The sequence below is a fragment of the Asparagus officinalis genome, chromosome 5, assembly GCF_001876935.1.
Source record: "Asparagus officinalis chromosome 5, Aspof.V1, whole genome shotgun sequence".
NCBI lineage: Eukaryota > Viridiplantae > Streptophyta > Magnoliopsida > Asparagales > Asparagaceae > Asparagus > Asparagus officinalis.
The window spans coordinates 130,821,948-130,837,049 of record NC_033798.1 but is presented as its reverse complement, the minus strand read 5'-3'; the positions used below and the strand labels follow the sequence as shown (position 1 = coordinate 130,837,049).

Genomic DNA, 15,102 nt, shown 5'->3' with positions numbered 1-15,102 from the left:
CCTCCCTCCCTCTCTCTCTCTCTCTCTCTCTCTCTCTCTCTCTCTCTCTCTCTGTGTGTGTGTGTGTGTGTGTGTGAGCATACCTCATTAAATAAATACCGTACACATCCTAGTTTCATTACCTTGTAATGAACTTGTCTTGCCATATCATCTCACGATATTCCTGGGATCTCCCGACAAGCTCGCACCTCATGCATCAAGTTAGACCCTCAATCTAGTAGATAGTAAAGAGGTAAAGCGGACGTGGTATTTTCACTTCGGTCTCTTTAACATATAAGTATATAGTAACCTTATGTTAACCTAGTCAGAGAGACCAATAAAGTGATCCCACTATCGTCCTACCCGGTAATACGATAATGTGGTCATTGCTCCAATCCTAATAACATCCTACACTCGGTCTCAGCTTTGTTAACTACCACCGCTTCGAATGAGATCTCTTGTGTGATAAGAGCTACTACCTACTGATGTAACTTTATAATAGTGCACCCAGTTCTCTTTGTGTACTATGTACACATCATAATAATATACTCCATGCCATGATAATCAAGCAACAATAAGACATAAGTAACGCAGAGGCAATTGCTAATGCCTTTTGGGAGAAATTGGTTCATGAAAAGCCCGGACAATGCAAGAAAAAAGAATGATTTTCAGCCTGATTTCGACATCCAACGTCAACAGATCATAATTTTTTATTCCCTCCATAGAATGGCTATTATTATATGTTTTCGGGAAGCTTGAGAAGTTCTCTACAAATGAACTGCTTCACTGTTCCAATAGAGTTTTTGGGTGAAAGGAAATCATCTTCAGTCTCAAACTACGAGTTTTGGTCCAATTAGTTATTTTATTTCAATAAGTCTAATTGTTTTAGGAAATGTTATTTTAGTACTTTTTCTTTGTTTTATACCCTATATCAGGAGAACAAATTTTCAAACTCTTTAGATTAGTTATTATTATTTTCAGAAGTTTTCTATTCCTAGGGTTTGTTTTGCTCGTATGAGAATGAGTTGTTATTTTCTTTATTACGCTTCTGAAACATCAATAAGCAATACCAGATATGCATATAGATGATAAAAAGACAATCAAATTAAATGCATTATCTTATAAAGCCATTAACCATAATAACCTAATTGTCTGAGATCTTTAAGTAAAAACTGTCACTAAAAACGACATGCTGTCATGATAGAGAATCACATCATCCTCTACATGTCGCGTTATAATTAAATTCTCTAAGCATCTGTATAAATAGACCGCATCCAATGCATGTAGCACTACATATTCCGCTCCAAGTAGAAAAGGACTATACACTACTGTTTCTTACTAGTGCCAATATAAATAAGATCGTCAACATAAAGACAAATAATTAGGAAGTCTTCATCTATTTTTTTCACATATAGCGATGGCTCTGTTGGGCTCCTTTCAAACCCATTTTGTCGAAAATGGGAGTTAGTCTTGTTGTTCCACGCTCTCGGGGCTTGTTACAAGCGGTAAAGTATCTTGCGAAGAGTATATACTTTGTTTTCATGTCCTTTCACCATAAAGCTCTCCGGTTGCTCAACATAAACTTCTTTCTCTAACTCTCCGATGAGAAGGGCTTGCTTAACATCAAACTGTAAGATATGCAGTTCTAATAGTGCTGCGAATACAAGAACAATGCAAATGGTTTCAATTTATGTTGTTTTCCCCTCTGTTTTCACCTCCTCTTTTTCTGCTCTTCTCTTCACATATATTATCCAATTCCCACTTCGGTTTTGACTTTCCAATTGCTGTGACAAGTTTAGATGGCTCCTCAACTAAGATTATGAGTTTGTGAAGGAGTATAATGAAAGTCAGGATAGTGGAATGCAAATGAGGCGCTGACATGTAAAGAAGAACAATAAGAAATCAATTGTAGTGATTTGATAGCATCTATATCCCAAAGAACCTGATACGACAGAGTCTAAAAGCTTGTCAAAGAAAACCCCCTCCCTCGTAGTGCCCGGTGGGGAGATAGAGAGAGAAATTCCTATAATTCATTTACATTATGGAAGGTTTATCAAAATTAAAAGATTGGTCTATGTCTATGGTATCTTTCTTTATTGGAGATGATCGTACAGTTAGTTTCTAGCATGATAAATTGTGATACCTCAACATTTAATCCCTCTTCGGATATTGATCGAGTGAATGAATGGTTTACATGATGGAGTTTGAAAGCTAAGTGTAATATTGACTAGTCAATTTTGGCAATGGATTGAACCAAATCGTATGTTACACTCCGTGGGTCCCATAACTTACATCGCACCAACGGGTTATTTTAAATAACCTATCACAACTTATCAAATATCAATCTTATTTTTGTATAGAAATACTATTATATCAGATATGTTAGTTTTGTTCACTTACATATAATTGCTAAAAGAGTTTGGCAATGTGTACTTTTTTTTATCTCTAATAAGATAAATTTTATTTTAGTAGCAAATTATTGAAAACATGTTGTCAATTGTATTTTAAAACTAATGTTCGTATGATATTTATTAAAAAGTTGTATATTTAACAAATATAATTTTATTAGTATTGATTCGCAAATATTCTATTTTCATGAAAAATATATGATAAAGTCTACCCAAAATATGGTGCTTTTAGTACAAGTAAAAATTTACAATTGATAATTTGAGTAAAAAGAATGTGTTTTTAAATGTTAAAAATTCTCATAAGTCCATTATGGAGTAAAAGTAAAGTGGACTTTGAGCAACCTACAATAGTGCTAGGTACATTTTGTCCCCCGGTTGATCTAAAATGATCGATGCACATTCCCATGCTATTGGGCTCTGGAACAAGTGCTTTTTAAATAAAGTTGTCGAGTATCACACCTACATTTTCTACTTTTGCTCGAGTACTCTTTGACTCTGGAGCTTCGTATTCTTTACTGCTGCACAAGTTGTTAAGAAGCAAAATTTTCTATATGATACTCTTGAGCATGAAATAAATGTTAGCACACACTAGTAGAAAATCCCACATCCTAGACGGAAATTTTTCCGTCTAGTTTGTTATTAAACTAGACGGAAAATTTTCGACTAGGAAAAGTATTCTAGACGGAAATTTCCGTCTACAATAGCATCCTAGACAATTTTAGTAATTTTATTTTTTATTTTTAAATAGGGCTAGCATCCTAGACGGAAATTTCCGTCTAGGATGCGTCTAGGATGGTGGGTCACAAGAGTGCGTGCTTCCCTTAAAAATTTCATTCCCAAATTTCGTTTCCCTGCATAAATTTTCAAAGTCGGCCTTCCCAAATTTCATTCCCAAATTTTCATTCCCGAAACTCCACCGCTCCTACTCCTCCCTCCACCGCCTCCCCCTCCTCTCCCTCACCCTCCTCAACCTCACCCTCGACCCCTCCCTCCCCCCTCTACTCCCTTTCCCTCCACAGCCTCCACCACCTCTCCCGCCTCCTCTCCTCCTCACCGGACCCCCTCCCTAGGGACCAAGTACGACGAGAAGGTGCTCCCCTCCATCGCCCAATTCAACGCCAACCAAGGTTTTGGGTTTTTAGAGCCCAATCCAACAACCCGAGTCCCAATCCAATTTATGGTCCAAAATTCAAGCCTTTAGGGCCTGTTTGGATTTGTAGGGGGTGAAGAGAAGTTAAGGGAAACTGAGTGAAGGGAAGAGAAGGGAAGGGAAGGGAATTCCCTTCCCCTTGGTTACACCCCAATTTGGGGGGTAACAATTTTTATACTATTAGGGGGTAAACCAAAGGGAACTAGGGTGAATTAACTTCACCTCCTAAGTGTTCCCAAACAAGATGAATGGAGGTGAATGGTTCCCCTAACTTCCCTTCACCCTCATTCCCCTCAATCCAAACAAGCCCTTATTTCCGTTCAACCGAACCCAAATTTGCCTCCCCCCTCTTTTTATTTATTTATCGACCGCCTATCTCACCATCATCATTATCGTTGTCTCGAGCTCAAAACCCTCACTATCATGTTTCAATTCGCTATAAGGAGAGCAGCGACTGGAACTAGATCACTAGGTTCGAGATTTTACACAACGGGGAGCAGATCCGATGCTCCTCATCACGAGGGAGTCGCTCGCCAAATGATCCAGTACGCGCTCGGGCACGCTTGATCTGAGAAATCAGGTCATCTTCCTTTTATTTTACTTATTTCTTTACTTCTTCCAACAAATTTTGGGTTTTGATTAGCTCTTGCTCTTTTTATAGGAGAATCGTACGCTCAAGCGATGATGATATTGGAGCAAGGGCGGTCGAATCTTGAAGGTGGTGGTGATACTGAGAATGCTAGGGAACTGTTCATGCTCGCTATGTCCACCTTGATCTATGAAAGGTTCCCCCTTTTTTTTGGGTGGGGCGGTGGGGGGAGGGGGGGCTTTTAGTTGATGGGGTTGCATTTAAATGTTAAGAATTTGATGAAAAGATATACAATTTTTGTCCAGAGGGGAGATTGGAGATGCCTTGGAGACGCTCCAGATGGTTCGCCAGTCCGAGCGTGCATCTCATACGCTCAAAGGTAATTTCTTTTTAGTTGTGTTTGAAAATGCACTCAAGGTTGATGAAGAAATTGCTGATTCATTTAAGACGTGTGAACTTTGATACACCCTGGCTGGGAATTAGTTAATACATTTAAGCAAATAGTCTAGCTTTTGCTACCTCATGGAATCAGCAACGAATCTAATCACTCGTGTTGTCAGATTGTTGATCATATGCGATGTGTTTAGCTGATACTAACATTTTGTACTCACTAAATTTTACAGTTGAAGCAGCCGAGGGATTGGTAATAGGAAGGAATTAACTTTGGAACATTACAAACTAAAAGAATTAACTTTGTTCAATTATAAAAACACAGCTTTATGCTAGTTCTATGGCAATGATGGGCATGTGTCGCATGAACTTATTGTGGAACTAGTTGTAAGTTTCCTGATATGTGATTATGCAGAAAATTGCTTTGTATTTGAGGGAAATGATTGCATGACCTTTTAATTTAGATTAGAAGTAAGAAGATGAGCAAATGATTAAGTTGAGTGTAATTGGCATTTTAGACAATCAAGACTTAATGATGCGTCGCCTACAAACAAAATAATAGCGATGTATAGTTGGTGTTGCTCCTATGCGCCTTAGCCCGTGAGTGTTATGTTCATGTGGTATAGTTCTTTACACCTGTTATGTTGAGTGCATTCTACCTTTATGAGTTGAGAAAGAAGGTAATAGGAAGGAATTCTCTTAGGTGCAATTTTCCGACCTTTTCTGTTACATTATAGCTACATCCATTAACTTTTATTGTGCAATTCTTATGTATGTGTGTTGCTTTGGTCAGTTTTAAGAGGTATCTCATTAATTAGGTTTCCAGAGCTAGTGTTTTCAATAGCTTAATAGGACATTCTTTTCTCTGAGAGCATAGTTCAAAAAATTAATTCATATTCAAGTTGAAAACTTAAACCTAGTATCACATTTCTTTTGCAGATTCGAGGGACTGGATTGATTCTTGGAACAGAATTCACCGATAACAAGTCTCCTAATGATATTTTCCCATCTGAATGGCGGTAAGTCCCATATTCATCTTACCAAATTACAGGATATGTTCTCTTGCCAATTTAACCATTTTCACAAATTATTGCAATACAACAAGCTCAACTTATATATCTGCATTTTATGCAATATGTACTTTTCAAATTCCCAACATCTTGATTGTTTATGCTTGTAATTTAATGATGATCTCAGGGGTTAGAGCAATATTTGGAGTAAGAGTGTGAGAAGCAGGGAATGCTTGTAAACAATTTATGTATCTTTCTAATTTTTTGGTAAATGTATTATTTGAATATAATTAGATTGTGTTGGATATGAATATGATTTGGTGTTGTGCAATATTATGCATATGTACATGTGATATTAGATGACATGCAAAACATATTCTCCAAAAAAAAATGTTACTGTAGCATCCTAGATGGAAAATTCCATCTAGGATGCATCCTAGACGGAGTTTCCTAGACGGAATTTTTCCGTCTAGGATATTTCCTAGACGGTTTTACATTCCGTCTAGAATATTCCGTCTAGGCTTCCTAGACGGAAATTCCGTCTAGAATACTGCATCCTAGATGGCAACATACTGGACGCACATCCAAGACGGAATTCCATGTAGGATAGTTTTCCTAGACGAAAATATGAGTATCCTAAACTGAATTTTCCATCTAGGATGCATTATTTTGTACCAGTGACACCAGGAAATAGCATACTAATATCTAATAAGTACTGCAAAAGTAAGATAGATATAATGGGTAGGGAGCTTCCAGCAGATTTGATCATCCTTGATATGCACGATTGTGATATCATTGTAGAGATGGATTGGTTATCTAAATTCATGCACTTATTTTGTATCAAGGGAAGAAAGTGGTATTTTTCCCAAACAATTGGAGTTTGCTTTGAGGGGTAGTAAGTGTAAAAGCCTGTGTGCATTATATCGGTTCTTCAAACTCATTGCATGTTGAGAAGTGGGTACAATGATTTTCTAGCATCAGTGCAAGTTTTGAGTCAAAAAGCAGTTAGTTTGGATCAAATTCATATCATGCGTGAATTTTCAAATGTCTTTCTAGAAGACCTTCTCGGAATGCCACGCAATAGGGAAATAGAATTTCTTATTGAACTGGTTCTAGACACAAGTCCAATCTCAAAGGTCCCTTACAGAATGAGTCCTATAGAACTAAAGGAACTTAAAGAGCAGTTGCAAGAACTTCTAGATAAATGGTTTACCAGACCAAGGGTTTCATCCTAGAGCGCAACTATGTTATTCATGAAGAACTGTGATACCCTAAGATTTAATCTCACATCGAATATGGATTAAGTGATTGAATGGTTCAAATGATAGGTATTGATAGCCAAGTGTAATATTGACTGATCAATTTTGGTAGTAGATTGAGTCAAACGATGTGTTGTACTCCATGGGTCCCATAACTTACAACGCGCCAACAGAATCGCGATCCTGAGGCATGACAAATGACGTCAGAACAGTTAGCCAGCGGGAAATATAGAGCTAAGTGTTATGTGAAACAAAGTGCTACACCTCATGAATGTCGTGTGAGCTTTCTCTAGAAGCCCGTAAGAGCCACCTCTAGAGTCCATATCGTTTGATGTGATACTAAAAAGGACCAATTGTTATGCGGTGATGATGACATCGCGTAACTAAGGTGGGGTGATTGTGATGCCCCAAGATAGAGTCCTACATCAGATATTGATTAAATGATTGAATAGTTTAAATAATGGATATTAGAGCCAAGTATAGCTTTGACTAGTCACTGGAAGCCCATAGCAGCCACATGTAGAGTCCACATCACTTGGTGGTGATAACCAAGAAGGACCAATTATCATCTCTAATGATGGACGCATGAGGTGCCATTTAGCAAGAGCATTTGGAGGAAAGGTCAGTTCAAGTTCAAATATATATGTCTAATTTAAAATCTTGAATTCTGCTGGTAGGGAGCAATCAATCTTTAGACTTGAATTCTGCTGGTAGGGAGCAAAAATAAAATCTTCTTTACAAATAAAACTTTATGCAGCTAAATATGTCTAATTTAAAAGATAAACGTCTTTGGACTTGTTGCAGAAAAGGTCAGTTCAAGTTCAAAGGAATTTACAAGTTTATCAATGATGGACGCATGAGGTGCCATTTAGCAAGAGCATTTGGATAATTAAAGTTCCTCTTAAGGTGAGGGCTTTTATTTGGTTAGTTGTCAAAAATGCCATACTTACTAGAGAAAACCTCTTAAAGCATAAGTGGCGAGGACCGAACATACGTGTACCATGCAATTGTGAAGTGGAAGCAATCAATCACTTTTTCTTTGGATGCTAGTACTTGATCAAAATTTGGAAAAATAAAATTGATTCTCTTTTAGGGCTTGTTGATGATACGAAGATATCCTTGATGATATCTTTTCAGTTAGTTGGTTAATTATTAGATAAGAGATATATGTAGTTAAGATAAGTGGTTAGTTTATTATTTGAGTAGTATAAGATGTAATCCTCTGTTTTACTTTCAGTGATCAATAAGATTCTTTCTCAGTTCCTATATGGTATCAGAGCGGGTTATTGATCCGTGAGAGAAACTCCCATAGCCGCCACTTTTGTTTTTCTTCTTCCTAGATCCATAGCCACCATTCTTCTCCTTCCTAAACCCAACGAAAAAAAAAGACTTTTTTTTCTCTTGCCGAAATCATGACGGAGAGAAACACAGCCAACAAAAAAGGTTTGGATATGTCTTCTCTATTTTTTTTGCATCCTTCAGATAACCCGGGAGCGGTGATCACCACGTGCATTCTGAATGGAGAAAACTATGATATGTGGGTGAAGGCAATGAAGAATGCGCTTAGAGCAAAGAACAAATTGGGTTTTATCGATGGCACACTGGAGAAGCCGGCACCGGATACACCGGAGGCGAATAGTTGGTCCTCTTGCAACTCGATGTTGATTTCTTGGAGAAGCCGGCACCGGATACACCGGAGGCGAATAGTTGGTCCTCTTGCAACTCGATGTTGATTTCTTGGATTTTCAACTCTATCGAAAAATCCATTCAGCCGAGTATAGCCTACGAGGAGACAGCTAAAGCTATTTGGGAAGATCTACGTGATCGTTTTTCAATTGTGAATGCACCTCGGATTCATGAGTTGAAAGGTCAGATTGCATCAACTAGGCAAAATGGGATGTCAGTGATGGCGTACTACACGCAATTGAAGAGCATGTGGGATGAACTCTATAACTATTCTAAGGTGCCAAACTGTACTTGTGGAGCAGCACATGATTTTCTTCGTGAGCACGAAGAAGAGAAACTGCATCAATTTCTCATGGGACTTGATGACGCCATTTTCGGTACGGTGCGATCTCAAATACTCAACATGGAGCCTTTACCTCCTCTCAACAAAGCCTATGCTATGATTAGTAAAGAAGAAAGACATCGATCGATTGTGCGAGGACAAGAGGAGCGTCCAGAGGTGATGGCAATGACAGTTAACGCAACGGCTAAGGGTAGAGGAGCTGGACAATCTTGGACAAAACAGTGAAGTGCTGTGGAGAGAAGATGTTCACATTGCCACAAGTTAGGGCACGACGTCGCGGATTGCTTTGAACTACAAGGCTATCCGACTTGGTACAAGGGCAAGAGAGGACGTGAGCGCATCGACAAGATCAGAGGGCGCGGTCAGGCTTTTGCCGCGACAACAGTGGGACAGGACAAAGAAAATAGTAGTGCAGGCAATCAGGTTTTGTCAACGGAGCAATTTCAGAAACTATTAAACATATTGGATCGCTCTGGTGATAATGCCGAAAAGCTTTCCGGTAAGGATTCTAAACCACCTACTTGGATGCTTGATAGTGGGGCTTCGAACCACATGACTGGTAAGAAGGAGCTCCTGAGCGATCTCAAAAATACAATTCCGATACCCATTTACTTACCTAATGGGTCGAGAACGATGGCAACGATGGTTGGTCGTGTTATTTTGAGTCCAAAAATGGTGTTGACTGATGTTCTATATGTGCCACATTTGACTTGCAATTTGATATCAATTCCTCAGTTGATTTCTGTCTTAAATTGTCAAATAACGTTTACTAATGAGCTTTGTGTAATACAGGACCGTACCTCGAGGACGCTGATTGGAGCGGGTGAGCTTTCGAGGGGGGTTTATTGGTACAAAGCTATACAGACGCATTCAGCAATGAAAGTAAAGCGAGATGACTCACACTTAGTTTGGCATCAACGACTGGGACATCAAAATAGTCGGCATCTATCTTTTATCTCGGATATTGGTCATTTTGATTCTATAAATAAGCTTGTCTGTGATGTTTGCTATAGAGCTAAACAGACACGATCTCCTTTCCCTTTGAGTAAGAGTAATGCTACTACTTGTTTTGAATTAGTTCATTGTGATTTATGGGGACCATATTCAAAACCTGCTTCATGTGGTGCATTCTATTTCCTCACTTTGGTTGATGATTATAGTAGAGGAGTTTGGGTTTATTTAATGAAAGAAAAGAGTGAAGCTAAAAAATTTCTTATGCTATTTTGTAAATTCATCAAGACACAATTCGATAAATCTGTGAAGCGAATTCGAAGTGATAATGGTCTTGAATTTGAGGGGCCTATGCGAACTTTTTATGAGGAAAATGGAATAGTGCATGAAACTAGTTGTACATATACACCCCAACAAAATGGAAGAGTCGAACGGAAACATAGGAATATCCTCGAAGTGGCTAGAGCTCTCCGTTTTCAAGCCTCTTTACCTATTAAATTTTGGGGAGAATGTGTTTTAACTGCAGTTTATCTCATTAATCGTACACCCACTGTTAAACTTGATAAGAGGTCGCCTTATGAAATTCTATTTGACAAGAAACCTATATATGATCATATCAAGGTGTTTGGATGTCTATGTTATGCACATAATAATCCTAGGCAAAAGGATAAATTTGGTTCAAGAAGTAGGAGATGTATTTTTGTAGGCTATCCACATGGCAAAAAGGGTTGGCGACTTTATGATTTGGAGAAAAATGAGTTTTTCTACTCAAGAGATGTATCTTTTCATGAAGATATTTTTCCATTTGCACATAGTGATAAAGGGCTTAAGTCTCATGCTCGTAATGATCCTGTGTATGGGTTGTATGATGATTTTGGTTGCGATGATGAGTTAACTAATGAACTTGAAGCTACTAATGTTAGTGTTCGAGATGAGGGAGAAGGTGCGGATCCAGTTCGTGAAGTTGTGGGTCAAGCTGAAGGGGCGGCAATACGGCCAAGAAGAGAGACTAAAACACCGGCGCGTCTCGACGGTTATGTTCTTTATTCAGCGAGGGCAATACGGCCAAGAAGAGAGACTAAAACACCGGCGCGTCTCGACGGTTATGTTCTTTATTCAGCGAGGACTGGCGACAAGTTGATTTCTGGGCAGAGACATCGACATGGCTGTGCAGACAGACACGGGCAGCAGCAGATTTCTGGGCAACAACAGCGACATGGCTGTGCAGACAGACACGACTGTGCACAAGTGAAATCTGGGCAATCAAAACTGAGCAGCAACAAAACAGCGAAGGATTCAGGGCTGCAGCAACGTGTGTGCGGCCATACACACGGCTTGGATGAGCATAGTTCCTCAAAGCAGCAGCGTGCACAACTTCCTAGTGCAATGATACGCGCATGTGCACGAGATGGCAAAGCAAAGGCACAAGACCAGCAGATTTTGCTGGGCAATAGAGATGTTTTGTCACCAGCAGAGGACAAACAGATTCAACTGAACAGTGATTGTATTTCTTCAGCAATTTCGCCTCAGGCTTCAACTGATAAAGATAGCATTTACCCCCCCTCCTCTAAGCTACCGCGACATGAAAGCGACTCAGGTATACCTCATTCCTTAGCTCATTATGTAACGTTTGATAATTTGTCACAGAATCACAGGCGTTTTGTTGGAGCTATTACTTCGGATGTGGAACCGAAGTCATATGCAGAGGCAGTTCAGAATGAACGATGGCGTGAAGCGATGGCCAAAGAAATTGAAGCGCTTGAGGCTAATCAAACCTGGACACTTGAAGTATTACCTAAAGGAAAGAAGCCAATAGACTGTCGTTGGGTTTACAAAGTCAAGCGCAAAGCGGACGGGACTGTGGAACGGTACAAAGCAAGACTCGTTGCCAAGGGTTTCACGCAAGTAGAGGGACTCGATTTTCATGAGACGTTCGCACCAGTTGCAAAGCTTGTTTCAGTTCGAGTTTTTCTTTCTGTTGCAGCGGCGCGAGGATGGGAACTACATCAAATGGACGTGAATAATGCCTTCCTACATGGAGATCTCGATGAGGAAGTGTATATGAAGCTATCTCAAGGTTTTCGAACTGATTGTGGAGATCGTATTTGTCGTCTTCGTAAATCCATTTACGGACTACGCCAAGCTTCACGAAATTGGTTCAATAAATTGACCGGAGCACTTACGGGGTATGGTTTTACTCAATCCTTGGCAGATTATTCTCTATTTACTTATCATCAACATGGCGTGTTCATGGGTCTTCTTGTGTATGTCGACGACATTATATTATCTGGGAATAATCATGATGAATGTGCAGCTTTCAAACAATACTTGCATAAGTGTTTTCATATCAAGGATTTGGGTTCTTTAAATTTCTTTCTTGGCATTGAGGTTGCTAGGTCGCAGTTGGGCATTTCCTTGTGTCAAAGGAAATATGCATTGGAAATTCTCGCTGAGACTGGATTACTTGGGAGTAAGCCAGCTGAGACACCTATGGAGCAGGGCCACAAGCTTGCTCTGGCCGAGGGGGAGGAAACAAATGGTGCAAGCTATCGGCGACTTGTAGGTCGTTTGATCTATTTAACCATCACACGTCCAGAGATTTCATATGCAGTCCATGTTCTTTCACAGTTTGCTCAAGCTCCTCGCAAAGAGCATTTTGAGGCAGCAATGCGAGTTGTGAGATACATCAAAGGGAGTCCAGGCCAAGGGATTCTATTACCATCTAATTGCGATTTGAGAATACGAGCCTATTGCGATTCAGATTGGGCGAGCTGTCCAATTACTCGTCGCTCAGTTAGTGGCTACTTCATCACAATTGGGGAGTCACCCATTTCATGGAAAACGAAGAAGCAGAGTACCGTCTCGAGATCGTCAGCAGAAGCGGAGTATCGAGCTATGGCAGCCACAACGAGTTGGAGGTGTGGTTCAAGGGTGTGGCTCTAGCATTTTTCTTTACAGAATAGTAAGAAGAATAGTGTGAAAGAAATCTATCTGTTAAGATATTTCTTAATATTGTAATTATTTGATCATTTGAAAGATAGTGCCATTAGATACTATTATATCACTAGCTCATTGTTATGTGTTGATGATACGAAGATATCCTTGATGATATCTTTTCAGTTAGTTGGTTAATTATTAGATAAGAGATATATGTAGTTAAGATAAGTGGTTAGTTTGTTATTTGAGTAGTATAAGATGTAATCCTCTGTTTTACTTTCAGTGATCAATAAGATTCTTTCTCAGTTCCTATAGGGGTCACACACCTCCATCTTCCATCCATTAGATGTCAAGGAAGTGGAGAGAGAGGAATATCGAAAATGATATGAGGATAATTTGGGATTGGGGACAGGGCCACGATTATTTTAGGGTTTTGGAGGGAACATAACAATAGAATATTTTTTTTTTGGTAAATGAAAAATTTTATTCATCTCCAAAAATAGGAATTATGTACATCAAGAATCTCTACTCAACAGTGAGATATCAGATATGAGACTATATTACATAAAAGCACAAATCTCAGGTGGGAAATTCAGTTCCACAAGTATGACAAATATTCATTTCTTGTGCACCTCCTGTCTGTGCACCTCCTTCTCCTCAATTGTACTCTATATAGAGAGCCCCCATTCCCTGCATTCAGACTGAGAATTCAAAATGACAGTCAGGATATCTAACTTGATATTCTTCATTAGAATTTCAGGAGTTTTACTCTTCAGTTTGAAAATTCTGCAGTTTCTTTCATTCCATATAGCATAAACTGTTGTAGCAAATGCCATCCTCTTAATCTTTTGTTTCATACCCTTACCCCTCAACCTGAAAATGAACCAGTTCAAGAGGGTAGACCAGTCACAAGATCTCCATTTGAAGTTGAGCCATTCCATAATACCATTCCAAACCTTATTTGACAAAGTGCACTCGAAAAAAAGGTGATTCCTGCTCTCTGAGATAGGACAGTCACAAAGCTTACAGACAGAAGTCTGAATAATTCCATGTCTGAGGAGCCTGTCTTGAGTTTGAAGCTTATCCTGGACTGCCAGCCATAGTATGAACTGGTGCTTTGGATAGCGTAATTTTTCCCAAATTGTATCATGCCATGCCACTTGAGATGTAATAGGTGACAGCCTGGAATATATGTCAGAGAGTTGAATTTTTGATTTGCTACAGCAAGAATTGAGAAGCTGAATGAGATTATCAATCCCTCCACACAAATAAATACATTTATCTCTGATGCTCAATAATTGTTTCCACATCCAAGAGTCTCCCTTTCTAGTTTTTACCATCCAAATGCTATTATTTTTCAGATAATTTTCATGGGACCATTTAATCCACAAAAGCTCCTTGTTCATGTGAATACTCCACAGAATTTTGAGGGCAGTAGCAGTGTTCCACAGTCTTGCCGAGAAGATTCCCAACCCTCCATTTTTCTTTTGAACACAGACATTACTCCATGATACCAGAAAAGGTTTAGAAGTATGTTCTGATTTGCCCCATAGAAAACACCTACATAGCTCATCAATTTTTTGTAGCACTTTTACTGGAAGGATGTAGCTAGATGTCCAGAAAATTTGAATACCCAAAATAATACTCTTAATAATCTGTAATCTTCCAGCATAAGACAGTGATTTGTTCTTCATACAACTCTGGAACTGGTTTGATATCCTCAGGAGTAGAGGGTTGCAATCAATGTAAGACATCCTCTTACATATGAGAGGAAGGCCTAAGTATCTGATTGGAAGAGAACCTTCAGGGAACCCCAGTGAATTACTAATCTCATGCTTAGTTTCATCAGAAACTCCACCGTAATAGATAGAGCATTTTGCAGGGTTTGCTTCTAAACCAGAGCATGCTCCAAAATATTCAACACATTGATAAATTCTATTCACTGAATAAGGATCCCCTTTGCAGAAAAGAAGGAGATCATCAGCGAACACTAAATGTGTTATATTTAGATTTTTGCACTTGGGGTGAAATTTGAAATTTTTATCATCTTTCAGCTGGTTCAACATTCTAGTCAGGTATTCCATGCCTAGAATGAACAGGTAGGGGGAAAGAGGATCCCCTTGCCTTAGACCTCTTTCACCCTCGAAAAATCTATGTAAGCTACCATTTAGAGAGAGAGAATAATTTGGAGTGAAAATATAGCATATAATCCATTTAATAAAACCCAGTGGAAAACCCATATATGTCAGAATGTCTTGAATGAAGTTCCAACTTATAGAATCAAATGCCTTCCTGATGTCTATATTGATCATAACTCTTGGTGACAGATGTTTCCTTCCATAGTTTTTGACCAGCTGCCTTCCTGATGTCTATATTGATCATAACTCTTGGTGACAGATG

At 39.1% G+C, this 15,102-nt stretch overlaps 1 protein-coding gene and 1 long non-coding RNA gene across 3 annotated transcripts; both read left to right on the top strand.

Annotated features, from left to right (window-relative positions):
• On the top strand, positions 3,847-10,191 carry LOC109841406. 2 transcript variants are annotated; one of them, XR_002247268.1, is made up of 5 exons: positions 3,847-4,117; positions 4,199-4,322; positions 4,432-4,505; positions 5,456-5,535; positions 9,607-10,191. It is a non-coding gene; the product is annotated as an uncharacterized LOC109841406 (long non-coding RNA). The 2 variants fall into 2 exon arrangements; XR_002247269.1 differs by lacking the exon at positions 9,607-10,191 and adding an exon at positions 5,714-5,863.
• LOC109841405 lies at positions 8,500-9,123 on the top strand. Its single transcript, XM_020410361.1, has one exon. The coding sequence runs from the start codon at positions 8,512-8,514 to the stop codon at positions 9,037-9,039; it is 528 nt and encodes a 175-aa protein (XP_020265950.1). The 5' UTR covers positions 8,500-8,511; the 3' UTR covers positions 9,040-9,123.